This window comes from Fusarium sambucinum, chromosome I (assembly GCF_050947815.1).
Source record: "Fusarium sambucinum isolate potato_lamoka chromosome I, whole genome shotgun sequence".
NCBI lineage: Eukaryota > Fungi > Ascomycota > Sordariomycetes > Hypocreales > Nectriaceae > Fusarium > Fusarium sambucinum.
Genome location: NC_139294.1, coordinates 1,499,381 through 1,518,541, shown reverse-complemented (window position 1 = coordinate 1,518,541; position 19,161 = coordinate 1,499,381). Strand labels below are relative to the sequence as shown.

Here is a 19,161-nt window from a genome sequence, read left to right as displayed (position 1 = left end):
CTGTACCTAATCCATCGCATTTTGTCCCCCTCCCCATGTCGATTTGACTTGCTTGGCCTGACGAAACAAAACACCAAATCGCATATATCACCACCTCTTCAAGATGAGCAAGTTCGGTGCTATGGTCATGGGCCCTGCAGGCGCGGGCAAGGTACGTGGACATTTCATTTCATTTCGACTCAGAATGCCTACATTGTATTTCGCTTATTCTCCTGGGATACTTTACCGCCTATTCTTCTTCTTGCCAATATCACTACCATCATGTCGCCTCGAATCGCGTGCTTGGATCACAACATCCCCAACGTTTACTAAAGCGCCTCAACTGACCTCGTATTCGTGTCTCCTCTAGTCTACTTTTTGCGCCGCCCTCATCACCCATCTTAACCTTAACCGCCGTTCCGCCTTTTACATCAACCTCGATCCTGCCGCCGAGTCTTTCGAACATGAGCCCGACCTCGATATCAAGGAGCTCATCTCTCTCAAAGATGCTATGGAAGAGGTTGGCCTCGGGCCCAATGGTGGTCTCATCTATTGCTTCGAGTTCCTCATGGAGAACCTCGACTGGTTGACGGAAGCTCTTGACGGTCTGACTGAAGATTATCTTATCATTATCGACATGCCTGGGCAGATCGAACTGTACACCCATGTTCCCATCCTACCGGCTCTGGTCAAGTACTTGTCTCAGCCTGGATCTCTCGATATCCGTATGGCCGCTGTTTACCTCCTCGAAGCCACATTTGTCGTTGATCGCGCAAAATTCTTCTCGGGAACTCTCAGTGCCATGAGTGCCATGCTTATGCTTGAGGTGCCGCACATCAACGTCTTGTCCAAGATGGATCTCGTCAAGGGTCAAGTCAAGAAGAAGGACCTCAAGCGCTTCCTCACCCCCGATGTAGGTTTACTCGACGATGATCCCGTCGAGCGTACACGCCGTATCACAGAGGGTCCGGAAGCCGAAGACGACGAATCAACAGCCCCCGACGAGAAGGGGCAGGTCATGAAGGGTGCCAGTTTCAGACGGCTGAACCGCGCCGTGGCTAACTTGATTGAGAGTTTCAGCATGATCAACTACCACAAGCTGGATGTGACCAACGAGGACAGCGTTGCTGCTATCCTGAGCTACATTGACGATTGCATACAGTTCCATGAAGCTCAAGACCCCAAGGAGCCTCACGACGAGGAAACCGAAGAATTTGAGGGTTAGGGAGGGTATGAATGACGGGGAAAATTAAACATGTGTAAGAAAAGGAAATCTGTGTGGTATCTTGATAGTAGTATTGCATAGCGCCGGCGTTACTGGTTTCTTTCCATAATCTGAGACTTAAAAGAGCTTGTATAGACGTATGCCCATGTCTCTCTCTGCCTTCCACCTCAAAATTGTCACCATTTCCACCTTTTTCGTCATAAATATGACAGCAATTCCCCGTAGTAGATGTGTTGCTGTAATGGCTGATGCTGTTCGCTTTTTGTGTTTCTTTGTCGTATTCCATCTCTTGGGGTATCCAAACAATTTCGTATCGTGTGCTATAAAATGGTCGCGGAATGACTGCATGCTGCACATTTCATCAAATGTAGTTTATCTGGATCGTCCAGAGGCAGGGCCTCTTGTCCCAGCCATGCCCTGCTGTGCTTCGTAGCGGTCGTACTCTTGCAGCCAAACGTCCTTGATGACGGCCAGATATCCCAAAATCCTGGCGCCTATGACGGTCATGTCCTTAGCGCTCTCAAAAACGCCGCGCTCCCAGATCCACGCCGCCAGGGCAAACATAAAGGCCCATGTCACAATGCGCATCGCCAGACGAGTCCACCACATGAGTAGACGACGGATCCAGTTGAGGATGATGACAACAGTGGCAAGCACGAGCAGCGATGCAATGACGCCGACAAGGCCTTGGTTCTCTGCAAGCAGAATCATGACGCGGTCGAGTATAGGTTCGATAATAGGTATAGCTGTGTCGATAACCTTCTGCACCTGGACAAGGACGTTGCGCGCGAGGACTTGGACTGGTGAGCGTGGGTGTAGGATGTGTTTCTGGACGGACTCTGCAAGTTCGGGGGGCAGAAGTGCCGTGATGAGGTGTGTCGCCATGTTCGGTGATTCAACGGAGGGCATTTTTTCTGGGACTGATAGTTTGATGCGCGGTTGGTAATGTTAGGGTTGTAGGTTCAGGTTCTGGGTTGATGTTGTTGGTGGGGGAAATGTTTGTTTTCGTGGCTTTTCTGAGCTAACGTCCAGGGTAGTTCTGAGGATGAAGTTGCGGTCTAAGATGGGTAAGGTGAGATGGGGATGGAGCAAATTAAAATACCCCTTTTGTTTCTTTGTTTTCTTTGAGCCTGTAATTTAGTTGAAACTTCTGTTTTCGTGCAGAATGCACCGATGAAAGGTATCGTGATATGTTTTGATGAATACGGTATTTGGTATTAAGCTTTCTTTGTTTGTCGATCAGCAATTCTGGAACCTTGTACCTTACGTGAGCCATCGGCCTTTGGCGATATTGTCTTCAGCAAATATAATATATTCTAATATGTACTGTGACGTGAATGGCTGAAAAACAACAGCCCATACTCACCTCCCCTTCTTTGAATCAAACACAACGATGGCTTCTATTTGTATCCGTCTTTGTCAAATATTTCAACTCTATCACATGCAAAACATTTAATCTAAGCGAAAGGCTGATGCACGGACCATCAGTTAACAATAGCATTTGAGCTGATCGATGAACAAAGGAGTAAGTAAAGTAAAATGTTGTATGTTAAATGTAGTAGGCATAACAATAAATAAGCCCCTTATGGGTAAAATATTTACAAGAAAAGAAAGAAATCGCTAGACTTGACGGGTATCGAACATAAACCTGGTCTGATCCAAGACAGGTCTTAACGCCACCAAGGTACTCTAAACCAGAGCATCATCATCATCTGTGATATGTAATATCCCTCCGTGCAAAGCGCCAAATACGTTGTAGTAAAAATGCCACATCTTTTGAAATCCCAACCAAGTATAACCGTCAAAGAAGTCCTCTTCACTCATCAAGACCTTCGAGTACGCGTCGCGCAGCATCGATCCTCCTGCGATACATGCGTGCCTCTGATCCGGCTCTCGACGATTCTGTCAACCCGAGCACGCACTTGCCGAGACTGGCAACAAGCCTCTCTACCAGTATTTGACTTTCCTTGTCAATTCCTTGCATAGGAGACGCATTGCCGTCTATGTGTCCAGTCTCGATGCCGCCCAAGGTCGCTGCTTCGTTCAAGAGACTTGCAGAGATCTGCTTGAGCTCCGAGTCAGGCGATCCTCCAGGAGTGCTACTGTTGGGGGTCAGAATCCCATTGGCCGTCTTGGATTTGTCCACAAGGGGAAAGCTTCGGTTCGTTCCCGTGGATCCGAACGACGGCATAGAAGGACGATGGCGTGCGTAACTAGCTGCACTGCTGGCAGGGCGATGAACTACCGTGCCGCGTCGGGGCTGTTGCTGCTGGTGCTGGATATCGACGGAACCGTTCCTTGAAGCAGCTCTGCTCTGAGGGAACTTAAACCCCCCAAACGATGCTCGCTTCGCAATTGAAGGTCTTCTCATACCCCCTTGAAGGTCCACAACAGTCTCAGTTACGTGATCGAAGTTCGAGGTACGGCTTGATCGACCCTCGGTAGCTGTGGTAAAAGAATTAAAGGATGCCATGGACTCGACACTTGGCCTCCGTTCGTGGTCAGAATCAGAGTCAGTACCAGGAGCCGGAGTGACAACGGGCCCACGAGTTGTCTCTACAGAATCGCCCGAACTCACACTGCTCCAGCTTCCGCGTCTACGCTGACTCATTGATCCCATTGCTGAATGGAGGAAGAAGTGCTCGTAGTCGAAAGCGTCTTCACGGTCCTCGTGAGACACGGGGTTCTGGATCGCATCGTGGTAAGATGACTCGCCACTTTCGCTCTCAAAATCCACAAACTCATCGTCGTCGTCCTCCATGTTGTCATCATATCCACCTGTTTGTTGGTTGTATTGAAGTTCTTCTTTTACTTCCTCATCCTCCACTTCCAAATCCCCCTCCCATGTTTCGCCGTCATCAATCATGTCGTCGTTTTCCTGCGCTTGAGAGTCGGTTTGAGGATCGAGTGCTCCGTACAATAGAGTAGACACCTTCGCCTCCTCGGCCAATGGTTCATCTGGTAGCTCAAGAGTGTCAAGAGCATCTTCGTACTCGATATCTGCCGTCTTGGCTCGTTCCAGCTCCGAAGCTTCCTTTGGATCCAACTTGGGTGAGGTTTGATCATCGATTTTCTCATCAGAATTGTCCGGATTCCACGGTGCTTGCCAGGTAAGCGCATCAGGCGTGCTTTCTTGCGATTTCCTAGACTCTGGCAATGCTTGGTCCCATCTTGCGTGTGTAAACGGACTGGGTGTCCTGAGGCTCTGCAAACTACGTCGCTTCATACTATCGGCCCGGGCTTGTTCCTTGAGACTGGAAATCTTCCCTCTCAAATCTTTCATCTGGTGCTTTAGGTCACGCACTTGAGCAACTGACGGGGACCTGGGTATATCCGTGTCTGTCATGGAGCCAAAAGCTGGGCTGAGCTGGCTATAGAGGCGGGAGCTGCGTCGACTATTCCCGGGCGTGCCACCGTCGTTCTCGCTCAAAGCTTCCATCATAGGATCAAGGGCACTTACAGGGCTCCTTTGAGATGAAGCGCCGTAGCCGATTCCCAAAGCATCTGCACTTCTTGAAGAAGTCAATGGTTGACGGTAGCCTCCTGCAGACCCCAGGGCACTGGCAGATCGCTGTAGAAAAGTTGGACTCGCAATCCCGTTATAAAACTTATTTTCGCTTGTATTCCTAGAGTGGCCTTGTCCTGAGCCCAAGCCTGCATTAGAATCCCGTAAGGATGTTGCAGGCCGCGCGATTGTGGGAGAAGGCGTCGATCCATCGGACGTTGGAGAATACAAAGAACCTTTTGCTCTGTAGAGATTTCCTTCCATTGCCTGTAGACTTGTCAGTGGCGTCTACCGGGTCCCAGAATAGCAACATACCGTTAATCTTTGCTTAGCATTGGCCAGAATCTGCTCAGCCCTATCACTCAGAGAACTGGTCGAATAGCGTTGGTTTGAGATATCTTCGATACGAGGCACGCGCACAGACTTGGGTTCTCGCGCAGCGGTTCCCTCAACATAGGACGATGCCATACTCTCTTCATCATCACCCTGGAAGTCAACATCGTCGACACTAACAGCATCGTCAAAGTCACCAAACTGCGCACCACGACCGTGCGACGTTATGGTGCTGTTAGAGTCGAGTGAAGATTTTCTCTCGCGCTGCTGTATTTGCGACCTTGGCTTGATGCGCGATGCGCCCGCAATCTGTGAAGAGCCCAATACGTGATCGTCGTTACTGTAGACAGATAACTGCGCCGATCCGCGCCGTCCCCCTTTCCCCACAACGCTCTCTACTTCCGTCACCTCGCCAATGTCGGACAGCATAGTTCCGTTTCCATATATGATAGGGGTTGGATGAGAAACAGGCCCGGCGATGAATTGGTTTTGCGGATGAAAGCGCATGTCGGTGGTTTGAGAATTGTCCCACATCGGCATGTGTTGTTGTGACAGCTGGTCGAAAGAGGCATCGAAATCATAATCGGGCAAGATCATATCGGGATTTGTGAGAGTAGGTGACCCAGGGATTGGCCCATAGTTGGATGAAGAGCCGGAGCCCGACTTGCCATGGCGGACATCGCGACTGTAATTAGGAATGGTTTGCGCCGCCATGATTCTCGTAGTGAACGCGGTCGAATACAGGGAGAGAATCGATTGTCTGAAATGGCGAGTGTTCAGTCGAACTATGTCTTGCCTCGTTTCGTTTCGTTTCGTCTCGTCTTGTAGCGCGCCCTAAGCGACTGGCGGGTTTTTGGGACACAGGACCTTGACAAGCCCCGAAGTAACGTTCGGTCCCAATTCGGCTGCGCACGCGAGCTGGCTTGCAGGAGGCTGATTATGATTTCTTGTTTCGAGGGAATGCGACACGATGGTGATTCGACGGTTGTAGCGATGGTGAGAGTCTGCCAGTCGAAAAGCAGTAGGTATGCAGGTAGCGTGGCGCGAGAGAGATTAGAGCGGCAGTTGACAACCGGGAAAGGAAGTTGATCAGACAAAGGAAGGAAGGTAGTCGAGTAATGAGCGAACGAATAGACGAGGGGTGAATTAAGATGGCCAGTAGAGTATAGAAAACAAAACAAAACAAAACAAAGGGAAAGATCTATTCGCAAAAGGCGTACTAAGTTAGCCAAAGACAAGGATCCAATTACATAGGCATGTCCAATCCAAAAGAACGGCCGTTGAAAACGAGTGAGGGAGAGCATCCAAAGTGGAAAAGCAATTGAACTGAACCTATGGATGGAAAGAATGATGGCGATGGACGTTGGGGTTCCCTTATTGGAATGGATCGCAGCTTGGTACGTACCCTTTTAATTGAGCTCGGCCTTGACACTCAGACCTCTATGCAGCTTCTCCACAGATCTTAAATAACAGCAGCTTAGAATGGAGTCTGCAGTATTATGTGGGTAGTAGTAGGCAGGCAGGTGGTGTTATATAATGATTGTTAAGACGTTGAAGAAAACCGTTAGACACAAGCATAATCGCCCATTTTTAGGTAAATTTCGTGTCAACCTCTCAAAAATAGTTTACCAGCAACGTCTTGGAATGCAATGACTTAGGTGGACTTTTTCAATCTTTTGGCGCTGGCGCCGTCGATGCGGCCAGCTTTTTAGAGTCTCCTCTCACTAAAAGGACTAACTAGAACTTGACTGGACTGGCGTATGGCCCGGGTCGTTGCGCAAAACGGGAAATATGGGGGACTTATGCCTTGTTTTGCTGTATCCGTAAACTTGGGGCACTTTGTTTTTTATTTCAGGGTGCCGTCCGGAGTCTTTTGATTGGTGGCTAGCCAGTCAATGATTGAAACAATGGTGTATGGCGCCGCGCATGATGAAAACGACCATGTCTGGTTCACCAAGTTCTAGAGAATCAAGTCGTGCAAAGATCTGCAGTGTAGGTATCCATAAGAACCTGTCGTACGCTTCTACCTCGGTATGGACACTGCACCTATCCGTGCTCTGTACTAGCTCAGGTGTCGTTGTGTTGCGTGTCTTGTTTGTCATTCATGACTCTCCTGAAGGAAAGGGACAAGATATGCAATAGTACATGATAATATTATCCATCCTTAATAACAAAGCGCACTCACTCTCTAATTGGGTTGCATTCTCCGGTACTATGGATAAACTAAGCTGATCGAAAACTACAATGTTGCACCAGGCAATTTCCTTTATTATAGACCGGGATAACCATGTATGTATCCGTAGTACGGACCAAGAACTAGCCCAAGGACTGGGCGCGATAACTATGTAAGAGAAAGGGGCGCCAATCCAATCACCGCGTAGCCAGGATATCCTCGTTTTAGGAAAACTTCTAGAACACGTTAAGAACAGCTTAATTAAACTTCCAAGTTGAAAACACTCAATTATTCCAGGCTGAATGATAGCATAGTCCTTTCGAAACCAATTGAAGTGATCACCAAGACCTACTTGTAATGCGAAAAAAGCAATTCCGATCGTCGTGGCTTTAAAATAGATGTTGGCCAGTCATACGTAATAAAGTAGCACAGCTATCATATCTCAGCAAGTATCCGATCTCATCGTCAATAGGCCCGCCATACCTAGTTTGTGTTTCAATAAAGACGCCTCAAAATCCTACGAGAAAAGAAAAGAAAGCCATGCTCGAGTGCTATGCTGGCTGGGCTACGCACAAAGCACTTGGTAGAACAGAACAGCTGAGACAAAACAAGACTCAGCTTCTCAGCTCATCCAATATTTTACAAGTTTATGATGCAAGCCAGAATACGGGTTGGCTCGTCACATCTCACAAGATCTCAAGGTGAAACAGCCCTTCCCAGTCATCCCAGCATCCCATTTTTTGATATATCCCATCTATAGCAACTCCTTAACAAAATGCATTTTCCTTGTTTTCGCAAAACATGTATCCCTGTGAGTTTTTCTTTCCGTAATCTAATTCAAAGCAATCATAACCCCCCTCTCAAAATATCTTCTTTTTCCCCCTTCACACCTGAAAAAAAGCATTTAGTTTAGTCATCGGCAAAAGCCTCAGCTCGGGCCTCGACGTTCTTTTGCGACTGATCCTTGGAGGGTCGGTTGGCAATAAGGCGCTGACTGGTTAGTATCACATGGCGTGTCGTATGGTGGACGAGTGGCACTTACAACCAGGTTTCTCAACAGGATAGCAATGGTAACCTTGCCGACTGATGGCACGTAGATAGAGGCCTTTTCCTTGATTGCAGGACCGTCAAAGTTTCTGTAGGACGAAAAGTTGATGCAGACGGCACCCTCACGGATGAGTTCGGTGGGGACCTTGAAAGACTCGACGGGGACACCTCCAATGACAACATCACTGAGGGGAAGACAGTCCTCGAGCTTCCAGCCCTCCTTGTCTTGGACAAGATGGCGAGCCTTCTTGATACCCTCTCCACGGGTGAAGACCTGGACGCCGGTGATGTCGACGGAGTAGACGGTGGCACCGTCGTTGGCGAGGAGAGCGGCGAGAGGTCGACCGTTGACCTCGGATCGGTTGATGACGGTGATGGTCTTGCCGTAGAGTCGGTTGCCGGAAGCCAGGATGGGGTTGTAGATCTGGAGGTACTCGAGGATCTTGACAACTGCGAGAGGAGTGCAAGGGAGGATGGACTTCTTGCGGTTCTCGGGAGGGTCAATGAAGCGGATGTTGTGGTACATGTTGTGGATGTGCTGGTGTCGAAGACCCTCGACGTCCTTGCCGAGATCGACAGACTCCTGGATGTACTTGTCGTGAGAAGGGTTGTTGGGGAAGATGGGGTAGTAGACGATCATGCCGTCGACATCCTCATCCTCATTGGCCTTCATGATCTCCTCCTCGAGGAGCTCCTTGTCCACAGTTCGGAGGTCAAAGTTGAAGCCGCTATGGTATACATTAGCGCCAGGTCAGGGGGTAGCCATCACCCGATAGACAGGGCGATATTCAAGCTACACAGAGGAATATCTCACTTCTCTTCACATGTCTTCTTGGACCACTCAGCGTACTTGACAGCAGCGGGATCACCGTTGGCGAGGAAAGCAGCCAAGGTAGGTGTGCACGGGTTCTCGCCTTGGATCTTGGCCAGTGTGTCCTTGACCTCGCCAAGGAAGCCCTTGGCGATGGTCTCAGCAGTGATGACCTTGCAGGTCTTGGGGACGGTTGAGGAAGCCATTGCAAATGTTCTCAAGTTTAGACTCAGACTGCGAAAGCAGGGTTTGATCTGAAATCTCATAGTCAGTCACATGTGTTTCTTGACAAATTGATTAATTTGATGAATATCTCTGTCTCTGTCTCTTTTACTTTCTCATGAGTCTAACAAGGTGAAGACACACCGAGAGTAACCCCACATAATTTTGGCTATGAGCCTTACTACCAGCATTTTTTGGAGTGACGAGGGGGGGGGGATACGATGCCGTCAGAGCAAAGGCTGGGGGGCCACGTGATGACGAGACTAAAGCATATTGGAGAGAAGAGACTCACCTTTGGAGAAATCGGGGTCGATTTGGTTTGTTTTGATTCAACTTTGACCAAAAACTGGAGGTTTGAGGAGAAAGAAGAACAACAATCGCAAGTTTAAATGTATCCCCCACCAAAGAAAACAAAACTCTTGAAGAGCTGCCCCTCCACGGGCCCGAGTCATTAAGAAAAAATTGTTTGCGCAAAAAAATCGGAAAAAAACCAGAGCCTAACCCTTCTATCCTCCAGTCAGAGAAGAGAGTTTTAAGTGCCCCTCTTACCGTATATAGTTTAGCATCATGATCGTCTTTGACTTTCTGTGAGTCCCTCAAAGTGATTGCTCCATGGGGAATCATGGCTTTATCCAAGATTGAGTTGTAATGACGACCTGAGCTTCATGGCGAAGAATATTAATAATGATAGAAAGAAGAGAGTTAGAAGGTACATGATCCGAAGTGCTAAGCCTCACTAAACCTCCAGCGCGATTGCATGAGTTTAGCATTCATTCCTTCTTTCTAGCCTTATTCCATTTTGCCGATTTCGGCGCGTGGATTAAACACTCAGTTCCACTCTTCCACTGACGCCATTGCTCTACAACGAAAAGCAACCTTTGACGGTTTGATATACTTCCAGAAAAGAATATGATCCAGTAACAACGGGAAATTTCCCAAGAAATCATATTGGTTGAGACACGTCCAAGCGGGCGATGACTCGGGACTCTTCCAGGACCAGATCCTTGAAGATGGTAAACTCAAATACAGCTTCTCAGCGCCCTTAGTGGTTGCTCAACCACGCCCAGTGCCAAGTGGCTATATGGCTTTCGCTAGTCGTCAGCTTGTTCAAGATCTGGACGATTCCAATTTCTTTTTATTGCTGCGCTGAACATTCCATACGTGCAGCCCGAGCAATATGATTGATTAACGGGCGGCGCGTGAGTTGCTCACTGAGGCACAATCCCGATTGACTGCTCTTCCGCCATGTCGCTGATGATGGAAGTTATGTCAAATGACGGCACAGTATGCAATACATACATACTATACCATCTTCTTACCATTGGAACCTTTTCGGGTGTCGCAACAGCTTTATATAAAGGAGAGAGTCCAGGGTCGAGGGTTCAATACGAAGAGCATCGCACGCTTGGCTTGGTACCCCCATGATTGACATGACACCACCATCCCTTTACGCCCGCGACGAGATAGGATAATTCCCTAGCGCATTGCCGTATCTGGTTCAAACCCTTGGCTTCTCTTCTCGAAGATGCCAACGTTCGAAACATTGCTTATCTCCGTCGTTCCTGTCCTTTATCGCTGAAGCTATAGCCTGCTGTGTGGTATTTATATGACCTTACCCCGCCACACCGTTACTCCGCGGAGATTCACATTTCAGTTCTCCAAATACCACCACGGTCTTATCTCCCACCCTTCCAAGTCCCATCCAGGCCCCTGGAACAAGCCTCTCTGTAGCGGCTAGGGGATCGCAATAGCCGTGTTCCTTATCGCGGCTCTTGTTGATCGCCCTTCCTGCAGCCGTTACGCCAAGGCACCCTGGCATATGGCCAATTACATGTTGGACATTTGAACACAGACGATCAGCTTATCAGACGACAACGACGTGAGCACCTTGGCTTGCAGCTTAAGGTTCCGGTTCGGTTAAGTAGTTTCGGTACATGACCGTCTGGACTAGCACTCCGTGATGCTGCAGCTCTTATCTCGCCATGTCTAGCAAGGAAGCGTCTCGTCATTCAACTCGCATACTTGCATTGTTTGAGACATGGGCTGGAAATAAAAAGCACATGTTGATGAATACTATTCGTCCAATCGTTATCTCTGCCGGTTAATCCAATTTGGTTATCTGGTTGCTCGCCCTCGCTTGAGTGATTACGCCTGGACGCCCAAAAAGCCGTTTGGGACTTGCTTGTCAGGGGCTCATAACATGATAACTACGACTTGAGAAGGACTCGCCAACTTGATCAAAACATCTTTGGATGTATATCGTATTCAAAGCTCATCACAGTTGATTACTCACTGTTTAGGAGACTACAAGACTATCAAATATCGACCACTGAGGCTCTACAACACCGCACTACAACGGGCCGCTCTTAGCCTACATCATATCAGCTCAGTTCTTATCGGATTAACGAGGAATTCTGTACAGGCTTCAGTGAATTGTGCATCTCCGGGCCTCCGAGTATCGCTGCACCGTTCGCTCGCTACTATCTCAAAGACAGCACAGCCAAGCTGTCGTCTTCTTATCGATTCAGTATCCCAAAGATAGTTCTAGGAAACCGGAGATACAATTTTTGATGTTTCTTTTCACAACTTGGCCTACAAAGTATACAACACAGTCGTGCTATATATGTCCTAAGCATCATCCCGTTCGAACGACTATTCAAGCTCAACATCAACAAGCAACTCAGGGATAATCAAGACCCTTCCAATCCTCACAAATCATTTTCACTGTCTTCAAAAGTTACGAATTATCTAGCTTGAGGTTCTCCAAATTCATCGGCCCACGTGTTCAAGATGGGATTTCAAATCTCCCACCTGTGGAAGGCCCCTGAGGTCAATCCCATCAGTAGAAAAGCTCGAAGTGTACCAATGCTCAACCCTATCGACATGTACGGCCGAGTTTTCTCTTTCTCATGGCTTGGATTTATGCTCGCTTTCTGGGCTTGGTAAGTTGAAAAATTCCAAGTATTGCTGTTGTGGTGTATTGACAGGGTACCAGGTACACCTTCCCCCCTCTATTGACAGTCACTATCAAAGAAGATCTCCATCTTACACCGGCTCAAATCGCAAACTCCAATATTGTTTCTCTATCTTCTACATTCTTCCTTCGATTTTTGACCGGTCCTTTATGCGACTTGTACGGCCCTCGACGCGTCTTCGCTTACTTGATTCTCCTGGGCTGTCTTCCTATCGGTCTCGCACCACTAGTCAACAGTGCAACCGGTTTATATGTCTCTCGATTCTTCATTGGTATTCTTGGTGCAACATTCGTGCCTTGCCAGGTATGGTGTACTGGGTTCTTTGACAAGAACGTAGTTGGTACTGCCAACGCTCTCGCTGGAGGATGGGGAAACGCTGGTGGTGGAATGTAAGTGCTCCCCACTCACGAAACTTCTACAAAGAAATGACTTATATGAATATGTACTAACTTTTTGAAAGAACTTATTTCATTATGCCTGCTGTCTTTGATTCCCTGGTTGCCAACCATGGCCTTACCCCCTCAAAGGCCTGGAGAGTCACCTTCATTGTTCCCTTGGTTTGCTTGATCGTCTGTGGTCTCGGCATGCTGCTTCTCTGTGAAGACAGCCCTATGGGATCTTGGGATAACCAAGATGAGCTTGTCCGAAAGAACATGGAAGCGCATGGAATCTCTAGTTCTGGCGATGTCACTCCTATTGGCACATACACACCCGATCTTGCAGGTTCAGACGAAGAGAAGAGCCCCGGCGAGGAGAGAGATGTCAAGGTTGGCGATCACGAGCACTCCATCTCACGCTCAGAGGCCATGGAAATTGCTCGAGGCGAGATTGTTGTCAAGCCAAGTCTCCGCGAAGCGCTTCCTGTCACATACTCCCCCCAAACCATCTTTCACATCGCTACCTACGCATGCTCATTCGGTGGCGAGCTTGCTATCAACGCCATCCTCAGCTCATACTTCAAGAAGAACTTCCCTCATCTCGATCAGACAAAGGCTAGTAACTACGCTGCGATTTTTGGCTTTCTCAACTTCCTGAACCGACCTTTGGGTGGTGTCATCGCCGACATCTTGTACAACAACTTTGGACGCAGCCTCTGGCTCAAGAAGATTTGGATTCTCACCTGCGGATTCCTCACGGGTGCTCTTCTTATCGTTATTGGCAAGGTCAACCCCTCTGAAGCTAACGGAGGAAACATCGGTACCATGGTTGGTCTCGTGGTAGTCATGGCCATCTTCATCGAGGCTGGTAACGGTGCGAACTTTGCTCTCGTGCCTCACGTTCACCCTTCTGCCAACGGTATTCTATCAGGATTGACTGGAGGTGGCGGCAACATTGGTGGTGTCATCTTTGCTATTGTCTTCCGCTTCATGCACGGTGGCAATGACTACGCCATGGGCTTCTGGGTTATTGGAATCATCACTATCGCGCTGAACCTGGCTGTTTGCTGGATTCCTCCATTGCCAAAGGGCCAGATTGGAGGCCACTAAGTGCATTGGAGTGTGACAGGAATGAAAAGAAATAGATGGATAGGATACTGATGTTTTACGAAATTATTAGGACAAATGTTGGATAGGCGCAAAATGGTTCAATGGAGCGGTCAAGTTATGGCAATGGTTAATAGGGTAGTTCATCGCGTCAAAGGACGATGCGAATATTTATTTTTCATGAATACTATTGGGTAACGTTCCAAAAACAACTTCAAAGCCTATCGCATTGCGTTTTTGTAAGACTGTATAGGGTGATCAAGCGACTCAATAAGTGATCCGCAAGTCTTCTCGACATCCGACAGAATCATTCAAAATGAAGAAAGAAGCTACTCAAAGCAAGACAATTCTCATACCAAGCTTTTGTCGATCTGTAATAATTTGTGCTTAGTTCTTTACTTTGCATTAGTCTTAATCGCCAACCACCGTCGATGACATACTTTGCGTTCTTATACCAAGACCAAATGACGTTGATACTGAGACGTCCAAGTTCGAACTTGTCCCTGTCGATCGAAAACGCCACAAAAGCGCTGCGTGCGTTTGAAGGATAGACAAGAGGCGCTGCGTCTCACTCAGTGACACAAGGACGGAGAGAGAACGGGCTGTTTCAGTGTTTTCCCTTGCCAGTGAAACGGGATACGAATGTGAGACTTGTATACGCAATCAGCTGCAACATCAAGTTTGATGTTTGATCTGAGCGACATGCAAACTAGATCGTTGTGACACTGCGATGTAGTAATTGATCCATGATGTACAGTTGGTTTCATTGCCAAGGTTATTTTACAGTTATATCAATAAATATTTGCCCTACAGAGACTACCGTCATGTCTACTCATCTCTTCACCACCCTCAACTCCAAGTCTTTCTTCCCTTGCATCTCATAGTAAGAAATAGTCCCACCCAAAGTATTTGATCTACAGGGTGAAATAAGAGAATACCTCACTCACATCTATCTTTAGTCAGTTACTCTCAAGCAACAATTGCATTCCAGTCAGCGGCAGAACGGCTTCAAGCTCATGCCAAGTACGCCACTGCCGGCAACGGTTGAAACGAACGATGACGGATGCGTCATGCTTAAGCATTCCTCCAGCGGTTATAGGGCTCCATCTCGTATTGGTGGGGGTGTGTGCTTGTCAATCAATTTAATGCCGACAACTAGATAATTGATTGACCGACATCAATTTGAGACGAAACGAGACAAAATGAACGGATGAAGCAACCCAGCAATCAACATGCAGCGAAACATCGCATAGCATGGACATGCCCATCAAACTTTTCAGAGCGGAGAACCAATTGCTTCGTAATTTCCTTTGTTGATCCCAAGAACCCAGTTTGCATATGCAGAGCCGTTAGATCCACAAGATAGACATGCACGTTTGGTCCTGGCCGTTTCACCAACCGAAAATCACAATATCACTACAGAACTAGTCTGGTTTATCAAAATCACGCAAAAGTTAGAATTCACCAGCAAAGTAGGATGCAATTGTCAAAGTAAAATGGGTATCTTAGTATTCATATTCATAACACTAGAAGGATGATCCCTGGGAAACACAAAGTTGGGCCAAATGTCTATTCGACGTAGCAGCATAGGTACACGGGGCAGCTACATCGGAGAAAATTGATCAAGACAAATAACCCAAATTGGGTTTTATAGTTTTTTCCTCAATACATTAACAATCCAGAAAACCTCCCGTCTCATAAATACCAACAAAAGAATCAATGTATGTGCGCAACAGAGTCTCAATATACCCAGACTGCTCCATACCCAGAAGAAACGAGAAACCCTCTAAAATGCAGTCATGAAGTCATGACGCCACGCTAGAACCAAAGATCAAATGGTGCGTGACTCCGCTTACAGAGCGAAAGCGGCCATGACGAGACCAGCAATAACGGCAACGGGAGCACCGAAACGGGCAGCACCGGAGACGGGGACGGGAGTAGGGGTGGGCTGACCGTAGACAGGGGGCTGACCAGCGGGCTGAGTAGGAACAACAGGGACGTTAGGCTGGGCAGGAGCAGTGTAAACGGGAGGGTGGGGAGCAGTTCCGTTGTTGTGGGCGGGAGGAGCCTGGTGGGCAGGGGGAGGGATGGGGTAGTGAGTCTTGACAACAGGGACAAAGGTGGTGGGAGAGCCGCCAACAGTGGTGGTGTTGCAAGGGACAGTGACGGTCTCGTGGACAGCGACGACGGTGGTGTGAGGGACGGGGTAAGCCTCCTTGGTGGGCTTGGGAGCCTCAGTGGGGAGCTCGTAGTCGTCCTTCTTGGTCTCAGCAGGCTTCTCCTCGGACTTGGAGGGCTTCTCCTCGGACTTGCCACCCTCAATCTTGAAGGGGAAAGAGTACTGGAAAACCTCGGGGTTGCTCTCGAGCTTGAGGACGAGACCGTAGACGTTGTTGGTGCCGACGGAAGAGTCGATGGCCCAAGAGTAAGAAGCAGCGTCGTTGTCAACACCGGTAGCAATGGTCTTGATGGGGACCTGGGTGTTCTGGGTAGCACCACCGATCAGAGAGATGGAGATCTTCTCGCCGGAGTACTTGGGCTTGGCCTGCCAGGTGATCTCGAGGGTCTCACCGGTCTTGACCTGCTCCCAGTTGCTGGGGGTGAGGACGGGGTCGAAGTCAGCGACCTGGGCAAGAGCCTGGGTGGCGAGGGCCATGAGGGCAGCGGCGGAGATGGTGAACTGCATCTTGAAGGTTGGATTTAAGAATTACGGTATATAGTAATTGGTAAGGTAGGAAAAGAGGATTGTTGATAAGAAGCTGTAAAGCGACCTAAATTATTATGAGTATAATAAAAAGAGTGTGGTAGGCTGGAAGCCGTGAAAAGAGTGACTGGTTTGAAGGTGGTGGTGAAGAGAGAGGGAAAAAAGAATGAGAAGCAGCGGATGAAGCTTGCCTTTTGTGATAAATGCCAGAGGGGGACTGGGTGTGGGCGTGAAGGTGAGAGGGTGTGCGGTGTGGGGGTACGTACCCTCTAGCAGTTAACAGCTTGGACCAGTCAACCATGTCCCTGCGGGACCATTGAGCGCCAAGGGGGACGCTAAAGCAGGTACCATGCTAACCCTCCACTCGAGGTGACCGACGCTGCAAGCACAGCCCGTGCCTTACAGGATTTAGGTGTTCCTGCGTCGGCGCTTGCCTTGCCTTGCAGTAGGGCAGCACCAGTTCAGTTAGGTTCAGGCCAACCCAAACCAACTCAGGTCAAACATCCTAAGAATATTGCATCTTCTCTCCACAAGAGGCTGTTGGTCGGTGAAGGCGCGTGCCCATCCAACCCAATGGCTAAAGCAGTACAGTACATATTAGTCCAGGGGCATAATCGGTGCGACCAGGCATTGAATCTCAAGAACCAACTGCCAACACTCGCTAATTGGCAGCACTGTCAATGCACCCCTGAGAGGCAGCCTCTCTTTCTCTCTCTCTCAACCTCTGAGGTGTTTGGTGCGCACCAGTCAGAAAAGCCACAGGCATTGCACCACACTGCACTGTTCTTGCAAGCGAACTCCTTCCTCCAGTATTCTGCTGCTGGTCAGCGCGGCTTAGACCGATCACGGTTAGCAGTTCATCCGCTAAGGCACAGTAAGCCAGGGGACTCCTCCAATCAATTGCGACACTGATACGCCGTTTAGTTGGCACATGAACGTGATTGATTTCCCCTGGTGATGGTGATAGATTGCGAATCTGGACCAATATCAGCAAACATGTCTCTAAATTCTGTCTCGCCCGTTCCGCCATCCCGTCCGTCCCAATTGTCCGGCATGAATCACTCGCTGCTCAGTATGCGGGCCTGGAAATCTTGACCTTCGCCTCATGCGGGCTGGACTTTGCTCGCTTGGTAGAGATCGGACCATGAGGGCCGAGACGACCCAGGATCGTTGCTGAGCTTCCAAGCAAAAATCACATATCGGCTTCGCTACAAAAATGTAATTAAACTTGAGTGGGCGACGTTTTATCGATTGGCTACACGCGGGGACACACATGTCGGCGATTCGGCAAACCCCTGCTTGGCGAGGAATTGGCCCGCTGTTTCGCATGTATGTGCCCTTTTTCAACTCCTTTCCCGTCACTGTTTTTAGTGTTCGCTGACTGAGAATGACTGACTGATCTCTAGGCTTTTTAGGCGACTCATGACCCATGCCCATGCCCATCGAGACCTTTTCTTGGACCTAACAAGATTACCTAGGATTCCCAACTCCAGGGATCTCGAAGCTCAGGGGCAGGGAGCCGGTTTCCGGGCCTGATCGCCGCTCGTACCCCGAGATGAGATGAATGCTATTATGACATGGCTAACATTATCAGTTGCTATTGTTGTTTGCGTTGCGTCCGAGTCCCTTTGTAGTGCATGCGTTGAATGTCTTTCTTGACTTGTTGTCTTGCGTTCCAGCTCTTGGCAGGTTTGGAACATTTACCATCCGTGCTGTCTTGGTTTCTTTTTCTGGTGCGACATTTTGTGTCAGCAAACCGTCCCAACTGCCCTTCCTGGAACGTCGGGAAAAGAATTCAACGTGACAGAATATGGCCCTATTTGAAACACTTGTTCTGTGATGAACACATCCTCGTCCCTGGGTCATGCTTTTCATTGCTCCGCACAAAGTTGCAGATGAAACACTCGAGTAAAGTCAGAGCCACGATATTATTAAATCCCCCATAAAATGCATTGTCAGGAAACAAAGGGCCCATTTCCACTGGAGCGCTGGGTTGTTTACCTAATGGGGGAGTCACCGAAAGGCCTCAGCGGATGAGTTAAAGTTCGGAATAAGCTTGTAGCTTGTAGGTAATAGTAGGCATTAAGCTATTGCCTTGCTAAGCTTGATGAAAGCTTTTATTTGACGCCCGTTGATTAATATCAGGTATGCCACTTTCCCAGCATGACCTTTGACCAGTGAATCGCTGTCTCAAGAACCAAGAGGCTGAAAAGTATGCCACACCAAATTACTACTTGCTTTTGCGTCTTCCAATGACATGGTCACAACGAGAAATATGTTTTGTGTAGCCGCTGTAATTCTCGTAGGGCTGCTTACTTTCATTTGACATGGGCAAATCGAATCGAATAGGCGAGTTCGGCGCATAACGGTTTTCCTATTCAGAGAATACAACGTTGTACGTCTGGGCCACAACGACGATCACTTGCGATGGTAAAGGAGATGAAATTGAGGATTCGAAGCGATCACGGGGTACTATGGCACCATCTATCCGATCCGCTAGCATCGAGCCTTGGGTGAGACATTGAAAATGTAATTCAAGATGAATGACTGGCAATCTGCATTTGCATAATAACTAGAATAGTATAGTTGAGTTTGTATGCGGTAGCAGGCATAGTTCAACTAACCCCTATGGCAAAAGTCAGGATGACTATATACTAGATAGTATTGTCTCGTCTATATGAAATTGTTCTACGGATAGCAATT

The 19,161-nt window shown here is 48.4% G+C and overlaps 6 protein-coding genes across 6 annotated transcripts; 2 read left to right on the top strand and 4 right to left on the bottom strand.

Moving 5' to 3' along the window:
- Positions 1-103: 103 nt before the first annotated feature.
- Positions 104-1,204, top strand: FSST1_003231 (protein GPN3; the record flags this gene model as incomplete). Its single annotated transcript, XM_083229294.1, has 2 exons — positions 104-151; positions 350-1,204. 2 exons carry the CDS (start codon positions 104-106, stop codon positions 1,202-1,204), a joined length of 903 nt encoding a protein of 300 aa, XP_083086661.1.
- A 372-nt stretch (positions 1,205-1,576) lies between these two features.
- On the bottom strand, positions 1,577-2,113 carry FSST1_003230 (Apq12 family protein; the record flags this gene model as incomplete). The annotated part of the gene is made up of 1 exon (XM_083229293.1): positions 1,577-2,113. The coding sequence occupies one exon, from the start codon at positions 2,111-2,113 to the stop codon at positions 1,577-1,579; it is 537 nt and encodes a 178-aa protein (XP_083086660.1).
- A 907-nt stretch (positions 2,114-3,020) lies between these two features.
- FSST1_003229 (uncharacterized protein) lies at positions 3,021-5,756 on the bottom strand (the record flags this gene model as incomplete). The annotated part of the gene is made up of 2 exons (XM_083229292.1): positions 3,021-4,976; positions 5,025-5,756. 2 exons carry the CDS (start codon positions 5,754-5,756, stop codon positions 3,021-3,023), a joined length of 2,688 nt encoding a protein of 895 aa, XP_083086659.1.
- Positions 5,757-8,124: 2,368 nt separating this feature from the next.
- Positions 8,125-9,279, bottom strand: FSST1_003228 (methylenetetrahydrofolate dehydrogenase (NAD(+)); the record flags this gene model as incomplete). Its single annotated transcript, XM_083229290.1, has 3 exons — positions 8,125-8,205; positions 8,258-8,990; positions 9,077-9,279. 3 exons carry the CDS (start codon positions 9,277-9,279, stop codon positions 8,125-8,127), a joined length of 1,017 nt encoding a protein of 338 aa, XP_083086658.1.
- A 2,806-nt stretch (positions 9,280-12,085) lies between these two features.
- Positions 12,086-13,757, top strand: FSST1_003227 (major facilitator superfamily domain-containing protein; the record flags this gene model as incomplete). Its single annotated transcript, XM_083229289.1, has 3 exons — positions 12,086-12,237; positions 12,291-12,659; positions 12,731-13,757. The coding sequence occupies 3 exons, from the start codon at positions 12,086-12,088 to the stop codon at positions 13,755-13,757; spliced, it is 1,548 nt and encodes a 515-aa protein (XP_083086657.1).
- Positions 13,758-15,606: 1,849 nt separating this feature from the next.
- FSST1_003226 (Ser-Thr-rich glycosyl-phosphatidyl-inositol-anchored membrane family-domain-containing protein) lies at positions 15,607-16,440 on the bottom strand (the record flags this gene model as incomplete). Its single annotated transcript, XM_083229288.1, has 1 exon — positions 15,607-16,440. One exon carries the CDS (start codon positions 16,438-16,440, stop codon positions 15,607-15,609), a length of 834 nt encoding a protein of 277 aa, XP_083086656.1.
- Between the last annotated feature and the right edge of the window lie 2,721 nt (positions 16,441-19,161).